Genomic DNA, 19,507 nt, shown 5'->3' with positions numbered 1-19,507 from the left:
TCTGCCATATGTCCTCCGTACAGTAATAATAATAAAAAATAATAATAAAACTGAAACAAAACTGAAACTATACTGAAGTAAAAACAAAAAATTAAAATGAATGAAAAATAAAAACTAATTAGAAAATGCAAAACTAATATTATATTATAAACTATTATAACTAATATGAGTTCAGAGCAGTTGAATAAAAGTGTCCAGTGTGTGTGTGTGTGTGTGTGTGTGTGTGTGTGTGTGTGTGTGTGTGTGTGTGTGTGTGTGTGTGTGTGTTAATTCATGGGATATGTTTTATAACGTTTCGTGATTGTGTCCTTCGCGTGGGCTAACAGCTGCTCAGCATGTTGAGGATTATTTTTTTATTATTCGGTTATTTATTCAAACCCTTCTTTAGCTGGAGGACTCTCAGTTAAATACAAGTCAAAGAGTGTAACGGCAGCCCTGTGCATTTACAATGTAAAACTGTAACTGTGGTCCTTTTTCTTTTTTTTCACCCGTCTCTTCTTCCACAGCTGTGCGGAAGTGACACAGCAGGCGCGCGCCCGTCACGTCACGCGAGAAAGCACAGGAGCCGAGCGAGAAAAAAAAACACCAACAAGAAGAATTACCTTCTTTTATTACCTGCGGAACAAACTGCCGTGATAGTCCGCGGACATGTCACTGACGGTCCCGGGGGGAGGCATGGACTAGTGAAGGTGAGCTCAAACCGCTGGTCACGCGGGTTTTCGGTTAATTTAGCGAGAGTCGGGACACAGGAGGAGGAATAGGACGGGGGTAGGAGGGAAGGTGGGGGCAGTAAGGCAGGCAGTCGTCCACGCAAACGTTGCCGCGTCATTAAAATTCACAAACAAAATGTGGCGGTGTTATAGAAACGAAGCGTAAAGACGCGCAGTGTTTCTGAAAAACACCAAGTTTGTAGAAGAGTTCGGCCCACACGGCGGCTTCGGCTCGTGTTGTGGTTCAAGGGTTCATGGGCGGAAGAATGAGGAAGTAGCGGGTTATGAACGCTGGAGGGGAGCTGGGAGGGAACTCTGTATGGAGGCATGCACCTAAAACGGGCTGACTTTAGGTAACAGGGGGGTCAGAGCTGTGCGGGCATTAACTACGCGTTTATATCAGCCTCACGAGCCTGGGATAAAATACTCAGGCAAACCCAGAGGTGTGTGTGTGTATGTGTGTGTGTGTGTGTGTGTGTGATTAGCTACGAGGCTGCAACCGGTCACATGGTGTTTGCTATAAGGGTGATACGCCAGCCACAACATGTATGTATTTTAACTAAAAGCAGTAGTTTATAAAGCAGTTATCAAAGTAGTAATCATCAAGCTCATTTTAGGCGTCATGTTTGTAGTCTTTGACTCCACTAGCATAGCTTTGCATGATTCACAGCTCAAAAAAAAATCATCATTAAATCTTTTATTTTTAAAAAAGAAGCATGTGCAAGAACGGTTACAGATAGTTAATTACTCCAGTTATAGAGCATTGTGTTTACATGTAAGAAAACCGCAGAGGTAACCAAGTGTCCATTGTAGTAGACTACATTTAATATTGCTCTCTTCCAACGTGGACCACCTCTGTTTTAATTTTCTCCACAGGGAGCTTAAAGGATTTTACCATCCAGATAGAGTTTGAAGTATTTAAAACAATTTTGTGATGATAACTTTTCAGGGAGCTTGTAAATGGCTTAGGTGCATCAAAAGCATTTCTGGTGCTTTCTTAAATTTAACAAAACATACTGAAGATCTGCAATGGGCAGATTAATGACAGAGCCAGTGGTTTAGTGGTTTTGCTCTTTAGTTTAGAGCCAGTCATGGGCATGAATGTCGTGATAATTTTGGGCTTTCAAGTATTTCTTTGAACTCTTCGAATTTATTTGAATGGTATCCCACAAAACAAAAAAGTATACATATACAGACTCTAATATATAAAAACACCACTACTAATATGCGTCTGGCATAGTTTTGTTCTGGTTTTGCATATTTGACTGGTCTTTTTGGCGGGATCGGTAGAGGTCATTTAGACTGGTTTCCTGGCATGGACCGAGCTTTGAAGCACAATCCAAAGATTTTCATTACACAAATGTGAAGTTGAAGAATTTGGAAGATGGTCCTCCTCTTTCATTATTCTATCCACTTTGTAATTCAATGAAATACCTGTATCACTGGCAGGACAACAGCCCCACAGCATGATGCTATCACCACCAATTGACATTTAGTACAGTGCTCTTAGGTTTGAAAGCCTCACCTTTACTCCTGCAAACATACCTCTTATCATTGTGACCAAATAGCTCAATCTTTGTCTCGTCGGATCATTAAACTTTTTCTCCAGAAGATATTTTGGGCAGCTGCAAGTTACAGTCAAGCTTGAAGGTGTCTGTTTTTGGAGGAGGGGCTTCTTTCTTGTTCAGCACCCTCTCAGTCCGTGTGGCTTCACTGTAGATAGTGTTGCTAGTGTTTGCAGTTCATGGCAGGCTTAAGCATCAGTGTTTTCCGGGTTGTTCCTGAACATCCAGACCAATTTTCTCTCATCTGTGGATGACAGTTTGGGCCTTCTTCCAGACTTTGCAAAGTGATAACCCATATGAGTAAATTGTTTAAACAATCGTACAGTGCAATTTACTCATCTGCAAAGCTACAATTGTCCTTAGATCTTCCTGTCTCTTTTAGTACACTTTTATCTGATTGGTTGCTAATTGTAAAGAGAAGATATGAACAACAGTTGGACAGGTACATTAGCTAATTTTAGCGTTAATAACCTTTCCGTGTAATTTATCCAAACCTAAGAATATGTGTATTACACACATTACTGTCACATTGTTCCCATTGATGTATTAAGTGTGTGCATATTAAGTAACTTTCTGAATTTTTTATCTAGGCTATGAATTCCCGTGAGCATGGGGAAATCTCAGATGAAGCAATGCTTGAAAAAGGCAAGTTCTGCATTGTTGTCTTTGCAGCTACAGCAATAAAAATTCACAGATTAACAAAGTATGTTTTGGTTTATTTTTGTAGTGTATGCAGTAAAATAAATTCTGCATTATTTTGCAGAACACAAGCATGTCCAAGATTGTAAGGAGGAGACAGAGGACATTGCTATTAGTGAACAACCTCAGGTACATGGAGGGGGATCTTCTGGAGCTGCCGAGGCTGGGAAACGGTCATCTGCAGAGATGGGACCTGAAACAGACCAGTCCACTAGCAGCAAGAGAGTCAGGGTGTCTAGTGAGGTAAATGAAGATCAACTCATGATTAAAACAATACCTTATATGTTATTACACATCCTTGACTGACATTTATTGTGTCTAGATGAGGCGGCACTTGATAGACGAGAGCAGCAGGATTGAACCTCTTTGCCTCACCACAACCGGAGAGAAGAGAGACTGCATCCAGGAGAAATCTAGAGTCTCCTACAGAAAGCCTCTCTTCAGCATCTCCCACCGAATCTCGGAGAAGAGGACCACCCCGAATCTGGAGCAGCAGGCAAGTCTTGGCAGCTTGAATCAGCTCAACAATATGCTCTCATCCAAGCTCCAAAATCCAGAGCAAAATGGCCCAGCAGAGCCCATCCCCTCCACAGACACTTTAGGCCAAGCTTCCACAGCGGACTCCAGCCTTTATCCACTGATTGAGAAAATGTTTTTCATTCTCAACACTCTGAATTCAAGCATGACGCAGCTGCACAGTAAAGTGGACTTGCTGACGCTGGAAGTCATGAGGATAAAGAAGCAGATCAAACCGGCTGAGATGGTGACAGAGTTCCAGCCTCCCCCCGAGTATTTGCTAACCAGCGATGAATTGAATCAGCTGATGGAGCAGACGTCAAGTGCTGGGGAACTGGGCTGTCGACTGCTTGTGCATCTGTTCCCGGAGCTGTTCAAAGCAAGGGAGTGCTCTCACGACTGCATGGCGAGCAAGAGAACGCTGGAGTCTCTACATCTGCAGCTTATTCGAAACTATGTCGAGGTGTGCTACCCCACGGTTAAAAACAACAGCGTGTGGCAGGAAGAGTGCCTCCTCCAGATTAATGACTTTTTTAATCGCTTCTGGGCGCAGAGGGACATGGAAAGTGCCCGGCTGCTCAGGAAGCAGGCGGGCACAGCTGGTGGCGTAAAAGCTGAGCAGCCTCAAACCTTTCGTTTCATTAATGAACAGGGTCAGGAGGAGCACATATCTCTAGATCACCAACAGGGCAGCCTGGCTGGTTCAGATGTCGGGTTTGGTACACAAGCCACAGAGGAGTTGGATGAGTTCTCCTCCCCAGAAGACTTTGTTGTTTTCCTAATTCACCGTCTCTTCCCTGAAGTTTTTGAAGAGGGGAAAATACCAGAAGACTGTGGCAATTTTAGTAGTGTGGGACAGCTAATTCTCGACTCTGACAAGATGGACATAATTAGAAAGTATATGGAAGCGAATTTCCCTGATGTGCCTGAGGACAGCTGGCTGCAGGTGTGCATTCAGCATATGGAAGACGCACTTGAGGGTCCTCACAGTAATGGCAACGGGAGTGAACCGGACAACATCAATGAGGAGGGCTACGAACTGGCCAGTTTTCCTGAAGATGTTTCAATTATCAAGGTTCCAGAAGTGAGTGAATATGAAAGACCCAGTCGCAAGTCTAAAAAGTCGCTGCTCACGCCTGTAGATTTTGACAATCTGGAGATTCCTCTGCCTGACTTTACTGTTCCCCAGGAATACATCCTGTCCAGGGAACAGCTCAAGAGCAACTATGAATGTAGCTTGTCCGTTGGGAACTTTGCCTCTCGGCTGCTGGTGCTCATGTTTCCTGAGCTCTTTACCTACGAGAACGCTAGAAAGCAGTATAACTGTAGCGGTTCTCTTGGGAAAAAGCAACTCGACCCCGTTCGCGTAAACCTGATCCGTCATTACGTGCAGTTGGTCTACCCCCGGGCCAAGAACGACAGAGTGTGGATGTTGGAATTTGTTGGCAAACTTGACGAGCGGTGCAGGAGACGTGACACGGAGCAGAGGAGATCCTACCTGCAGCAGCGCAAAGTGTACGGTCAGGAGACAGAGCAGGACTTTCTCTGCCAGCTGAACCAGCTCCATCCCGATAACGGCAGACAGGATCCAGATATTCCCTCTTTACCTCCCGAGAAAAGTAGCAAAGACTTCTGCAAAATCCCCCTTGATGAGCTGACTGTGTCCAAACCAGATTTCCCTGTTCCCTCCGTCTACCTACTCTCTGATACCGAGGTACGGGAAATTGTCCAGCAGAGTCTCTCTGTTGGGAACTTTGCTGCCCGCTTGCTGGTGCGCCTCTTCCCCGAGCTCTTCACCCACGAGAACCTGCGGCTGCAGTACAACCATTCAGGCGCCTGCAATAAGAAGCAGCTTGACCCTGTTCGACTGAGACTGATCCGTCACTACGTGGAAGCCGTGTATCCTGTGGATAAGATGGAGGAGGTGTGGCACTACGAATGTGTGCCAAGCATTGACGAACGCTGCCGGCGCCCCAATCGCAAGAAGTGTGACATTCTTAAAAAGGCCAAGAGGTCAAGCACTGTGTCCTAGTTACAGTACTCTGCAGTTACCCAACACTTTCTGTCATAAAAACAGTTGCACAGTATATAAGCTGAAATCGCATTGTTGAACTTCTACACACTGTCCTCTGTAGGAAGAAGCCAAGCTGTTGCGAGTTTCTTTAGTAGTATTCTTACTCATATTTTACCTTTTTGGCTACAGCAGTACATGTTCTAGTTTATGTAGTCTTTATTATTGTTCGATAAAAGTTACAACCGCTCCTATTTATAAGCCAAACATGTCATAGCTTCTCTAACATACTCTGTTGATAAATGTTGTAGCCTTATAACAATAATAATGATAGTAGCTAACAGCATAGATCACACATTTGCTCTATGAACAGAAATCAAATCACAAGGACGTGATATATTTCCATCGCAGTTACTGATGTAGCATCGTGCCACCACTGTTTTAATAACTATGTGCTTATGTTAAGCCTTCTTATAGAAGTTTATATTATAAAGATAATTTAACATGACAATGGCTCATGATAACCAGTTTCTAATAAAACCAGTTATAAATGTGACATACAATCACAATGTTTTACATAATCGCACCAGAGCAAGTTCAACATACAGAGCATAGCCTTTCTTTATCTGGTTTCACTTACCCATTAGGCTAAGAGGTCCCTTGAAGGTGATTATCAACTTGAAAAATCAACCCAATCACGACATTGGAGACATGTTTAAGTCTGTTAGCAGATGACTGATTTTTATAGATAAAAATGTGATTTAAGGTTGAAAGCAACACAAGTTCTGCAGACAAATTAGCAGTGTGTGTGTGTGTGTGAGAGCGCTATTAAATGTGTGCACTTTAAGTGCTTTGGTCAGAAAGACTTGCTGTATTAATAACATTAGCAAAATGTCAACTTTATAAGTTAATAGACTTGAGTGTCTTGGACTGAGCAGGCTACACGGTGGTACATGGAGCATTTCTGCTCTTAGCACTCAAAAGCACTTTCTACTGCAAGCCACATTCACACAGTGCTTTATTCTATACCTTTAAGTGCTATCACATGCAGATGCACCAGGGACAATTTAGGGTTCACAACATTGCCCCAGGACACTGATTTGCAGCCCACTTATCGCCCACCAACCTTCTGACTGGTGGGCGACAGGTGGTGCTCCATCTCCTGAGCCACAGGCATCCAGCTCTTAGTTCCATCATTAACATAAGAGAATCAGATGAATTGCACTTTTATTCCATTAAATTAATGTTGAGATGTGCATGAGACAGTTTTAGTTCTCATTTTTTCAGGTTAGAGAGAATAAATTAGAGCTCCAAAAGTACAAATAAGGGGTCCTGTTTTAAGAATCATATAAAGTGCTTTTTTCCAGCCAACAGGATTAAAGCCGGATATTTCTTACTCATGCTTATAAAAAAAAAAATATCTATTGTATATTATATACAATAACATTTCCTTATTAATATTTGGGGATATTTAATAGAAATTTTAAGTTATTTATTTATTCCTGTATATTAAGTGTTGGCAGTTTCAGTTCTGAAACCATGAAAAACACCACACAGCTTTCCAAAAGAATTTTAAAAAAAATCCACCAGGACACAAATGGTGAAGTCTAAACCCTCACAGTGCACCTTTATTGGGGGAGTGTCACACTATAGAAGGGCGAAGTACACATTTAAGCACAGTGAGAGTTGTGAGCTCTGCACAACATTTTTGTAATCCATTCTACATCCACCTCATTGGAGAGCCACTCAGTGCTGTTGACCTCACAGGCCAATGGCATTACAGTCAGTACGGTCTTAGGCAGATTCAAGGTTTAAAGGCCTCCTCCCTGGGAAGCTCAAGACATTTCCAGCGCCTTATGGCAACTTTGTGCTTTTCAGTGTTACCAGGGTCAGTAAAAACCCTTCTGAGGATAACTCTCATCAATGTAACAGTGTTTGTTTCTGGGTTCTCTGACAGGACCAGGTCCAGGGTGTCCCCCAGTTTTACCTGAGAAAAGAACAAAATATGAGGAACACTGGATTACCTAATTCGTGCACTGTCGTAAGCAAGCAGCACTCACCGTTTTACTTTTCTTGATGAGTTTCTGTCCGTTAAATCTGAGCTTGTTGTTGTAGAACGCATCTTCAATTTTACTGTGACAAGACAGAAGCACGTTAGACTCTGGTATAATGGTGACAAATGTTGTGAAGTCCCTACTGTTTGCAGTTTTGTGCGTGTGCCTTCTTTCTATGCGATTGTGGCATCGAGGTATGGTCTGTGCCTCAGATGCACGAGGGAAAGGTGGAGCTGGATGGTTGAGATTGGGGGACCAGTTTGGGGAGAGAGGCACACCTGGCGTGTGGCTGCCAATTATTCTCTTTTCTTATATAGTAGTTGTGAGACTGGAGAAGGAGGAAGACAAAGAGTGAAGCACAGTGGCAGTAATGCTCAATTGCTGGGCAATCGATGAAGCAAATTTAACTGTGTAGAACTAAAGTCGTCCCCTCTTTGTGGATACTATGGGGAACCTGCTACAGTGGTTAAAGGGAAAAACAAAGTTTCTTGATGAGCTCACAGTGTGCCACTAGAACAGCTTGTGGCACACTGAGAGCACCCTGGCACTGATTCTCCACGCCATTTCCTTATTTCCTGTTTTGATTATGAAGTATGGAGGAAAGAGGGCAAAATCCTGTTTATCTTTAGCAGCAACTTAATCACTTATCAACACCCACCCAGCCTTAGATTCTTATGCTGACTCACTTGCGTGCCATATCCAGGCCAGCTTTTATAATGACATCGTAGCGGAAGGACTGAACATATTTCTCAATGTCTTTATAGTCCTTGGGTAGATTTGGGTCCGAATCTTCATAATCACTGTCCTCTGCGTCTTTATCATCCTCATCTTCCTCTTCCTCATCATATGCACTTGAAGCACCTTTCTTCTTGTTGCTTTTAAACCTCAAATGATGAGCAGACCAACACCTGAGAGCGTCTCTTCCACGGAAAGCAGGCCGGTGACAGCCAGGTGTCACAGGGAAGACCGAGTAGCCGCACAGCTGGCGTGTATGAATGGTCCTGGGACACCATTCGGTCTGCCTCAGACCATATCCAGTAGCTAGCAGGTGGCGAGGGCTCAACCTTCCAAGCTGCCTCATGGCAAGAGCTTGCACCACCAAACTCTGCATGTTTGTGCTCCACCCAGTCACTGAAAGGAAGGAGGAGATTGTCAAAACAACAACAACAAAAAGGTTCAGTTAATTAATTAATATGGATTCAATATAAAGAGCCACGGTTCAAGAACAGGACTCACGATTTCTGTCTTTTTACTTCATGATCATGTGATATCACAACATCTATTAAATTTAGAAAACAAAAATAGAACCACTTTGAATTCATCTTTATTTTTTGTGTGTTTTGGATCATCTTTGCAAATTCAGTTAGAATAATGACAAGTTTAGGGAGGCTGACAGGCTGCATATGTTGTGTTATCATCTTCACACAGCAGAACATCTGCCTCCTCACCTGATCCATAATTTTACACACAGTTTTTTAAACTGCTGAACATAAGTTTAGATCAGCTGGATTTACTGTAATCTTCAGAATAAAAGCATCAATTTATTTCAGGCTCGGCTAAAAAAAACAAAAAACTAATTTCAATTATTTTAGTTTAATAAATACAAGAAAAGGATCAAATGCTTCTTCTTGAACTAACTGACCGGATTAAAAGCAATGGTTAAGCTTTACTATTTTAGTCGACATGCGTTTGTTTATTCCGGAAGTACTCAGTAAGGACGTTCTTTGGTCGTTGCTGACCTCGGATGTGTTACGTTCTCACTAAAGCGGACACATTTTATATATATCTCCTGCTTTTCACACACTTTTATGTCATAATTGTTACCGGTTGCTGTCTCCGCTCAATGTTGAGGTTAAAGTTGAAGCCAAGCGGACGCAGATACGGGCCGTTAGCCCTTTACTTTTCTCCGCTGAGCTCGTGGACTCATTACTTCAACCTAAGCGTGACCCAGCCCGAGCTTCGTGACCATCAAACGTGGCACAAACAGTTTTTATCGAATGAAAACTTAACTACGAGTTTCCTAACACGCTGCAGGACACTCACCTATGGAATAACCTTTCATAGCTTCTTACTGTACTTCGTCGTCTCCGCTGCCGTGGAGTAGACGTGTGGTCGCCGATTTAAATATACTGCCTCCTACGGCACCGGTGGATTATTACATGTATGGCCGAGGCAAATGGCAGTGAAGGAATTTAAACGCAAAATGGTTCAATCTGGGAAAGATCACGTGTCCTTTTTTTCAGGAATCTATAGATTTATATTTTAAAAATGAAAAACTTAGGCAAACAACTCTGGGATGAGTAACCATGAAATTAATTAAATATTAAAGTTTGATTCATTTAATAAAAAGAATATAGACATCGTTTTGTGATATGTGGCATTCTTAAAGTAGACCATACAGCTCTGTCCTAAATTCGGCCAATGAGGATTTGATTACTCACCAAACACTGTGCACCACTGCTTGCAAAACTCAAATTTGGGCATGTTGGAAGACATTTATGCTCCATTTAATCAACCCTGAAGCCACTCTCAGTTGCTTTTTTGATATAATAACAGTAAAAGACATTCCAGCTTCTCCTAAAATATAACAGTAATGTGTAATTTACCACAACAACTTAGATGTCTCTTATAAATAGAAGGCATTGTCATAATGTTGCAGTTGTTGGCTCATCAGAGCAGGCAGGTTTTCCCGTCTTTGATGTTCAGTTCTGGTGATTCTGTGTGAATTAGTCTTAGTTTCTAGTGTGGTCTTATGGTGCTGTAGCCTATCCGGTTTTGATGTATTGTTCATTTAGAGTTACTTTTCTACAAACCTTTATTGCAATGAGCGGTTATTTGAGTCACTGTTGCCATCCTCTCAACTCGAAGCAGTTTGGCCATTGTCCTCCATCTTCTGGCACCAACAAAGCGTTTTCTTCCTGCATGTTTTCTCTTTTTCAGACCATTCTCTGTAACCCAGGAGATGACTGTGCGGAAAGATAAGCAGTTTCTGGAATACTCAGAGCAGCCTGTCCGGCACTAATTACTGTAAAAATCAATGAAATCAGCTTTCTTCGCCATTTTGTTGCTCAGTGTGAACTTCAGCAGGTCGTTTTCATGTCTTCATACCTAAATGCACTGAGGTATTGTCATGTGGTTGGTTGATTGGATATTTGCATTAACAAGCAGTTGAACAGGTGTAGTAGTGATTGTATGTACAAGGTGGATGTAGTCTCTCTAAAGTTAACCAGATTTTTGAAGATTCAACTTTTGCATTTTGGCAATTTGCCCATCTTTTGGTTATCAGCCAGTCTGCTTTGCCAGCAATTCACACATTATTAAATAAAATTGAAACTGAAGCAACTTTAAATAAACAGGGGTTTTATCACAAGGATGGATAAACATAAGTAGCAATTTGTTACACTTTATGAATTAGTTAATAGCTTCATTATTTGTTATTTCTGGAGCTTTTAAAAGGATTTGAAGGTAGTTATTGAAACAAAACCTTATTTCTTTTCTTGATTTTTCACAGTTTTGTCTCTCTACAGCTAGGAGGGGGGGCAGGCAAAGGATTAAATGGATCTGAGGATACAAGAAAGCAACATTTTGTTTAACTGTACATGGGTATGACCCAGACATTTATTGCAACTTTTATTTTTCCAGCATAAGATAAGTTGAAATACATATTCTAAAAAGTAATTAAGTTATTTATTCAGCCCATTTGGTTATAGTGACATTTATGACACTTTTTTCTACAAGGTAATTTACACCAACATTCAGCTCCACTACAATTCATAATGTCTATAGTGTCACTTCCATCAAGTGCATAATAATATGAATGTCACTACATTATTGAAAACAATGTATGAATATGGAGGGCCAAAACTGACAGGATTAAAATTATAAATAAATTTAAAAATCAGTAAATATGCCACTAAATGCCACAAAAAAAAATTTATATTTTTGATTTTTTTTTTTTATTTGATCCTATGTTAATTTTACATTTTCTTTATTAAAATAATTTATGCATTAATATGTTTATTTCCCCCCAAATACATTCATTTTGTGTTTTTACATTTTTTTATGCATTTCTGCTTCATTGTACATATAAGAGGGCTTAGCTGACCTATTTTAAATCTTTAGTGACTAAGACTTATTTAAACATTTATTTACAAAGGTAAAAGGTTCACCTCATGACTGGTTTTAATTCATAGCCAACTTATTTGCAAAAGAAAGCAGAAATGTGGAAAGAAATTTGAAAAGAGAATACAACAATACAGTCGTTTGGGTAAAAAAACAAAAAACACAACTAATGCTTAAAGTAACTTGTGCTATTTGAGAGGCATTTAATGGCATATGAATTTATTTAAAAAGTAATTTATTTTAAATTTTTGGCTGTTTTGGTCCTCCATAGAAAACAAGCTGTATTGTGGCACATTGAATACAACATTTTTTATATTAAAAAAAAAGCATGTATTATAAAGTTTGTATAATGTGTAAACATAAGCACATTTACATCCTTGCATATACTAACTGTAAACTCAGAAGAGTCACATATCCTCCACATGACAACATCCAAAGTCTTTCAGTAACATGGTGGCATATCAGTACATGCTGGACAGCGAGATCACCATTTTACAGATGAAAAATGGAGAATTATTCCTTTACTATCAACACATAATGGTACAGAGTATATCGTATATGCTGGTGGTTTACATTCATGGATATGGTTTTACCACAGTGTCTCAGCAGGAGGAAATCATGCGAAAACAGGCATGGATTTGATGATCTTATGATCTTTTTTTGCAGCTAAATCCACACTCACCTGCTCACATGTACTGTGATAAACCAGTCTCTATCTTTTATGTCCCAATGATGGATGTAATGATGTGTATTTGTACCACAGTTGCCGGCAGGTTTCATCATGGCAGTAGGCAGCAGAAAAGTCCAATTTTATGCGTAATGCTTGATTGAGTTTTCATGATGCGTTTTAGTCTGTCAAGGTAAAGGCTCATAGGACTAGACAGTGTTAGTGCGCCCACATTTTTTCATTTTCTGGGTCAGTCAAGACAAATTAATCGCATGTTAAAGCCACTAAAGGAAAAAAAAAAAAGTCCACCTGATTCTGTTTTCTCTCTTATTTTCTTCAAGATGGCCAAACTGTTAATTCCAACATTTACATCCGAGGTTAGAAGGAAAGCACCAACTGTAAACATCATGTTAATGTGTCAGTCACTCAACATCCACAACAGTCTGGAGCTGCCACATAGCACCAACGCCCAACAGTCAATTACAAAGAAATCCACTAAAGAAGAAGAAAAAGAAGCAGAGATGCACCAGGATGCAACGAAACCACAGGACCGGCTGTTAGTAGGGCATGAGTCTGAACTTCTCTCAGTCTGAACAAATGCCTCACGCTTTCTAACATCCTTAGGTCACTGTCTGCTGAAATTAAGCTTATACCTGTTGTCTGGAGTTAATAAAAGGCATTCTGGATAATGTAGGAAAAAACAGATGATTTAAAAAGAATTTACAGATATGGTTTAACAGTAAGTGAGAATGTCCAAGATTTAAATTGTCACTTGAAGTCAGAGGTTTCCACTTTGGGATGTGCACCAGCACAAACTGGCAATCCTCCATTTGAGATTTATTTTCACAGTTATTGCTGTAGTTAGAAGTTAAATTTGTAGAAGCTGCTCCATAATGACTCACTAAATGAACGTGAGATGTTTAAACCTGTCCATGTGTGACCTCTGAGAAAGTTCCTATGAGGTATCTGCAGCCTTAGTTTCACATGCACTGTAAAAGCTGTAGCGATGGTGTGCTTTGTAACAGTCTGCGTCTTCTTGGTTTTTCCTGGAAGCCAAGCAGATATGATTTGTTTGTGTGTGTGAGCTTATCATGAGATGCCACTTTGTTCTCCACTCACTGACCGCTGTTATTGCTTTGGTGATTCACACATTCAGGATTCAGGCAATTGTTTCTTACAGCATCCACTACGCCCTGTTTTTGAAATGCTACAGAAATGCCGCTGTGACTGCATATCATAAAGAGGTCTCCACGCAGGAGCCATTTCTGTGGAAAGATCTGTGGTTGTGGCAGTTCTCACTGCAGTGGACAATGAGCACCGGGTAACAAAGTGCATCCTCGTAGTCCGGGGGCTCCTCGTCATCTGTGGTGAGGCGTTCCGATAGGCAGCGGGTATTTTCACTGGGGCTCACCTGGTCGTCTAGGCTGCCGCTCCTCCAGAAGCAGCTGCGCTGGGAGCCATAGCGCCGGGCCAAGGAGAAGCGGCTGCTGCTGAAGGGGATGCGGGAGCTGGCACCGGTGCAGATGCTGAGGGCGCTTCTGGAGAACACTGAGGAGCAGCTAATGGCTCTGTGGCAGCGCTCGCAGTTCTGACGAAGCCCACTGAAGCTGGAGGGGCACTGGGCCAGGTCCATGAGGCCAGCCTCTGAGTAACTGGGAACCAGCTGCTGGTTGGAGCGAATGTGCCACTCCAATTCTGTGCTGTCAATGGTGTTAACTCGAGGGATACGGCGCCAATAAGGCCGATCGTCACAAGGGGTAACAGGGAGGTAATCGTGACCGAAGAGCTTTTCAACACGATAGTGGACGTATGCAGTGCGATACTCTGTGAAGACTCTGAGAGGCCAAGAAAACGTGAGGAAGGAGGCAAACCAAAAGACGTAGTGGGACAGATACCAAGGGTGGTGCTCCGGGTCACAGAGCACCAAGACATACTCCTTCAGTTCAATGTTCTTCAGGTGCATGCCCTCTCTGGCTTCCATGTAGTCATCCAGGCCCTCGTTGTCGGTGAAAAACCTCGCCCTTTGTGTGAGATAAGAATTCTCGGACTCCACGTTGGCAAAACTGAAGCACTTAGTGAAGCGCATCTTTGTCAACGCAGACTTCTCCAAGCCAAGCAGCTGTTTGGAAACATCTTTGACACCACAGTGGCTGTAGTCAAATTCTGCTTCTGCCACGTGGGTGTTGACACGCTCATGGTAAACCTGAGTGCTCGTGTAGGCGTCTCCATTGCGGTAGCGCGTGACTTGTCGAGTTCGGCGCACATAGTGATAGCTGATGGCCTTCCACCAGATGCAGGGCTTAGCCTGCTGCATCCTCTGGATGCGCTCGGAGATGCCCTCCACGTCCACTTTGTGCTGCAGCTCATTCTTCACGTGACAGTGCCAGCACTCGACTAGGTAAACTAAATAGAGCATGCCCAGTAGGGCCAAGGGAATGTAGATGTAGCCATCAGAACAGGGGCTGTCATGGTACATCATGGATTTCCCTTTGAAGTCGCTGTCGAAGGTGAGGCGGGTCACCTTGGTGATGTGACACCAAACCATGGTTCCCATGCAGCCATACATGAGAACGGAAAGGAGGAAGCATTTCCAGAAACTCTCCCGACATAAGGACTTGCTTAGAGATTGCTTCAGCGGTCTTTGCTGTTGAGTGAAAGCACACATAAGAAGAAACGTTTTAAAAACTGATCAGTAGAGCAGGGCAATATGACCAAAAATATTTATCACGATATACATTTGAAAATTTGCAATAACGATATAACTGACGATATAATTGACACTAGACAAAATACTTTACAACTCCATAACTTTATTAGTGCAAAAAAAAAACATCGATGTATTTTCACTTAAACAAGCAGCTGTTTTTTATGTGCATTAAAGTCATATAAAAATTTAACAGTGCAAATGCAAATTCCTTGCTGACAGTTTAACCAAAAGGCATTTCCAGTGGAAATTGGCCGACATATCCTCAGCATAACCATGTATAATATCCACAAAACTTAAAAAGAGGTTATACACACACAATACGGTAATATTATGTTGAAGTTTAAGTCCTCCACATGTAAACACCACAGACTACCAGTAGCTGTCAAATGCAGGATTGTGTTTTGGTCGTTTGCTATCTGACTAATTTTGTTAGATTAAATATCAGAAACGTTAATAATTTTTTAATCGTAGGCGAAAAGCTTTAGAAAAGAGGAATTTCCGATTAAATTAAAATGTGTAAATAAAGTAAAAGCCTGGCCTTTATCATTTCTAACTGTGTTCCTCAGTGAACCTGACTGGCGTCGTCCGTATCTGCTGGGTTTGTGTTTCTGGTTTGTGTGGCAACAAATAAATTATGTTGCCACTGTGAGTTATTTCTCTTTTAGCCAGCTTGTGCTTTTTTCAGTTATCTCATGTGTATTATTGTGGCTTTTCCTTCCTTCCTTTCCACTTCTTTCCTCCTTCGTGTTTCCTAATTGTGTCTTGATCCCCCAGTCAGTCCTTTGTGTAGCCCCCTGTCAGTTGATCTGCTTTACAGTGTTTTTGCATGCTTTGATTGCAGCTGCTGATTAATAACTGCAACATTGTTCAATCTTTCGCATAATTAGACCAAAATAAACAAAGGAGTCGCAAACCCTTGCAAGCAGCACTGGGGTTATGGTTGAAAAGAACAACAAGATAATTATGTAAATTGTCAGATGAAGTATGCAGCACTTACATGATATAGAAAATGTTGCCACACACTTTCAGACAATAAAAGTGCCTTTTTGCTTTTTACTTTTAGTGGTACAGAGGTTTATCATTGAGGCTTTATCCTCTGAGGTGCAGAGTGCGGGGGAGACTTCTTTACACCCTTTGCACATCTGGTGTCAATAAGTGCACATAAGGCTCCCAGAAACAGGGAGAACAGGTGACAGTCCTCTGCAATTCTGCACCTTTAACCTTAAATCTTAAAATGGAAGAGTAAATTATATATTTCACCTAGTTCTGAAACAGTCACACTAGCACGTTTCAAATTATCTGATTTTATTATTAGACAAAGATAACCCAAGTAAGACACACAGAAAAAAGACATAAAGAAGAGTTAAATTTCATTCATCACACCCAGACCTGATTACTGTCCAACCTGTCGCATCAAGAATTTACTTAAACAGAACCTGTCCAACAAAGTAAAGTAGGCTAAAAGTTGACAAAAAGCAACACATTGTGCCACGATCTAAAGAAACTGAGAAAAAAAATCATTGACATGTGTGAGTCTTAAATGGTTACATTGTCATTTCTGAGGCTTTGGGACTCCAGTGAATCACGGTGAAGACCATTATTGATAAATAGAGAGAATTTGGAACAGTGGTGAACCTTCCCAGGAGTGGCCAGCATACCAAAATAACCTCCAGCGTCCAGTGACGACTCATCCAGGAGGTCACAAAAGAATCCAAAAGAAAATCGAAATAACTGCAGGTCTCACTTTCCTCAGTTAAGATCAGAGGTCATGAATCAACAATAAGAAAGAGACTGGGAAAAATTGAGAGAGCCCAAGGAGAAAAGCACTGAGAAAACACAAGGACTTGTTTCACATTCACAAAAAAACCCATTAATGATCCCCAAGACTTTGGGGAAAATTATTCTCTGGACTAACGAGACTTGTTGTAATTGATGGAACAAGAAAAGATGAAGGAGAATGTCCGGCCATGACTTCATGCCCTGAAACTCCATCACTGTTGGGTTATCCAGCATGACAGTGATTTGCAACAGACCAGCAAGTCCACCTCAAACAACCCTTCAATGTGGCTGAATTAAAACAACAGTGCCAAAATTTCTCCACAGTGATATGAAAAACTCATTGCCAGTTATCACAAATGCTTGATTCTGCCAAGCTGGCACAGCCAGCCATAAGATTTAGTTTTCACACAAGGCTATGCAGGTTTGGATAGCTTATTTTTCTTAATAAATAAAATCATCATCTATAAACTACTGCGTTTTGCATTTAGCCAGGTTATTTTTGTCTAATATTAAAATGTATTTGGTGAGCTGAGACATTCAAAAATAGAAAAAGAAACCATTGAGGGGCCAACCACTAAACAGTACTGCACCCTTTTGATCCTTAAAAAGGTATATAGTTATCTTGAAGTCTAATAATTAGCTTAATGGGTGCAGATGTGTGTTGATTATACTTTTAGGGGCAGAAATTTGTGTTTTCATTTCTGTGAGCGTCCATGCATTTGGGCTTGCAATTATGTAATTATTGCATTGGATGAAAATTCCTTAAGAAAGAATGGATGTTAACTCTAACCCTAAACGGATCCCAGCCAAACTGATGGATGTTATTAGGTCACTGTCTCGTTTGCAGCTGACCTGCATCTCTGCTGACTGATAACTGCAACGTCTGTGGATGTTTTGCATAAAAGTATCACCAAAACGGTCAAACACACACGGATCAGACATTTCTGTGCAAAGAAAATCAATCTGCAAACAATAAGAATAACAGGATATTCCGTCCGTGGTCAGGTTCACAGGCCCGCTGCGGCACACGGGAGGTGAAAAACAGGTACAGACGCTGGCTGGCTGATTCCCAATCACATATCCTGCAGTTTTCCTCTAAAACAATCAATGCATGCTACAAGATTATTGAATTCCTTTCTATATCAGACTGTGGAACAGTGGCATATCTGTAACACCAAATTCCCGTCAGATTATCCACCTGCAGCGTGTCACAGCCTGCACAGCACGCACATGGACAAATTAAAGCTCCGCGACAAGCTCTGACAAACAGACCGTAACAAAAGGCATTTACTGTGCCAAAAAAAAGGATTGCCAGAAAATTCTACCTCCTCTCTGGTGTCCTCCTCGAAAACGGTGGTGGTGCTGCTTTCACTCGCTGTCGCAGCCGATGCTGGAGGAGACATGGTGCTGGGCAGCTACTGGTAGTGATGACAGGGCGTGGAGGAGGAGGAAGAGCGAGAGATTTCACCGCCTTTACTCCACAGCGACCCTCAAATGAGACTCGTCACGACGGGGACCGGCTGATCGGTGAAAGACAAAATAAGAGCATCTGTACCTTCCTTAAGAAACGAAAATCGATACGCGAGGGTGTTTCTACAGGAACTCCCACCTCCTGCTGTCTACGGTTCAGCTGTCAGTGCCGCAGTAACATGATGGGAGATATTAGCTGGTCGTCGTTACTGAAGGAGCGTGCCCTGCCCCTCGGGGTCCGCTGGGTGCGCAGGAGGCGGCCGCAGAGCTGGCGGGGTCGCTGTCCATGGTGCTGACTGAGGTAGACTGAGGTACCAGGAGATGCTGTTGCATAAATCACTTAAAGGGAAAGTCCGACCTAAAATGTGCCGCCTCACTGATTATCAACATATGGAGCAAAAATAAAGTTATTTTTACTTTAACAAAGTAATCTGGTCACTCTTTAGGCTTAACCAACGGTTTTCTTTGGACGGCTTAATTGTTCGTAGTGTTGTTGTGACGTTGTGATCTCTGGTTACTTACTATGAATGACTTTTGATTTTATTGAAGTTTTGGATTCTCCTGTTTGTTGATTTGTTGTTTGTTGATGATACTGCCTAAGGGAAGCATGTATAATTATGTTCACATAAACATGCTTCCCTTAGGCAGTATCATTAGAAGACAGTATACATTTGCACTGCTATGCAGATGACACCCGACTTTATCTGTCCATGAAGCCAAGTAACACACCCCAAATTGTTAAACTGCAGGAATGTCTTAAAGACACTAAGACCTGGGTGACCACTAATTTTCTGCTTATAAATTCAGTTAAAACTGAGGTTATTGTACTTGGCCCTGAAAATCTTAGTAATATGCCCTCTAACAAGATACTTGCCCTGGTTTGCATTGCCTTGACCTCCAAACTGCAGGCTTGCTTGTTGTTCCTAAAGTATTTAAAAGTAGAATTGGAGGCAGAGCCTTAAGCTTTCACGCCCCTCTTTTGTGGAACCAGCTTCCAGTTTGGATTCAGGAGACAGACACAATCTCCAAAGGCTTAAAACTTTAATTTTTGGGGCTGGATCAGGTGACCTTGACTCCTCCCTTAGTTATGCTGCAATAGGTGTAGGCTGCTGGGGGAGTCCCATGATGCAGTGAGTGCTTCTTCTTTAGTCACCTTTCTCACTCACTATGTGTTAACAGACCTCTCTGCATTGAATCATACTTGTTA

General features: G+C 41.7%; 3 protein-coding genes across 3 annotated transcripts; 1 reads left to right on the top strand and 2 right to left on the bottom strand.

Moving 5' to 3' along the window:
- Window positions 1-555: 555 nt before the first annotated feature.
- Window positions 556-6,010, top strand: bend3 (BEN domain containing 3). Its single transcript, XM_085343042.1, has 4 exons — window positions 556-689; window positions 2,866-2,920; window positions 3,039-3,217; window positions 3,297-6,010. The coding sequence occupies exons 2-4, from the start codon at window positions 2,869-2,871 to the stop codon at window positions 5,520-5,522; spliced, it is 2,457 nt and encodes an 818-aa protein (XP_085199168.1). The 5' UTR covers window positions 556-689; window positions 2,866-2,868; the 3' UTR covers window positions 5,523-6,010.
- Window positions 6,011-7,119: 1,109 nt separating this feature from the next.
- Window positions 7,120-9,660, bottom strand: mtres1 (mitochondrial transcription rescue factor 1). The gene is made up of 4 exons (XM_085343260.1): window positions 9,599-9,660; window positions 8,242-8,686; window positions 7,562-7,634; window positions 7,120-7,488 (listed from the first exon to the last, which is right to left on the bottom strand). Exons 1-4 carry the CDS (start codon window positions 9,615-9,617, stop codon window positions 7,306-7,308), a joined length of 720 nt encoding a protein of 239 aa, XP_085199386.1. The 5' UTR covers window positions 9,618-9,660; the 3' UTR covers window positions 7,120-7,305.
- Window positions 9,661-13,578: 3,918 nt separating this feature from the next.
- LOC146611970 (transmembrane protein 151B-like) lies at window positions 13,579-18,233 on the bottom strand. The gene is made up of 2 exons (XM_085343121.1): window positions 18,156-18,233; window positions 13,579-14,988 (listed from the first exon to the last, which is right to left on the bottom strand). The coding sequence occupies exons 1-2, from the start codon at window positions 18,231-18,233 to the stop codon at window positions 13,579-13,581; spliced, it is 1,488 nt and encodes a 495-aa protein (XP_085199247.1).
- Window positions 18,234-19,507: the final 1,274 nt, after the last annotated feature.

This window comes from Diplotaxodon limnothrissa, linkage group LG19 (assembly GCF_057381915.1).
Source record: "Diplotaxodon limnothrissa isolate DT_005_m linkage group LG19, D_limnothrissa_male_GT1.1, whole genome shotgun sequence".
In the NCBI taxonomy this organism is placed as follows: domain Eukaryota; kingdom Metazoa; phylum Chordata; class Actinopteri; order Cichliformes; family Cichlidae; genus Diplotaxodon; species Diplotaxodon limnothrissa.
This window is presented reverse-complemented; position numbering and strand designations above follow the sequence as displayed.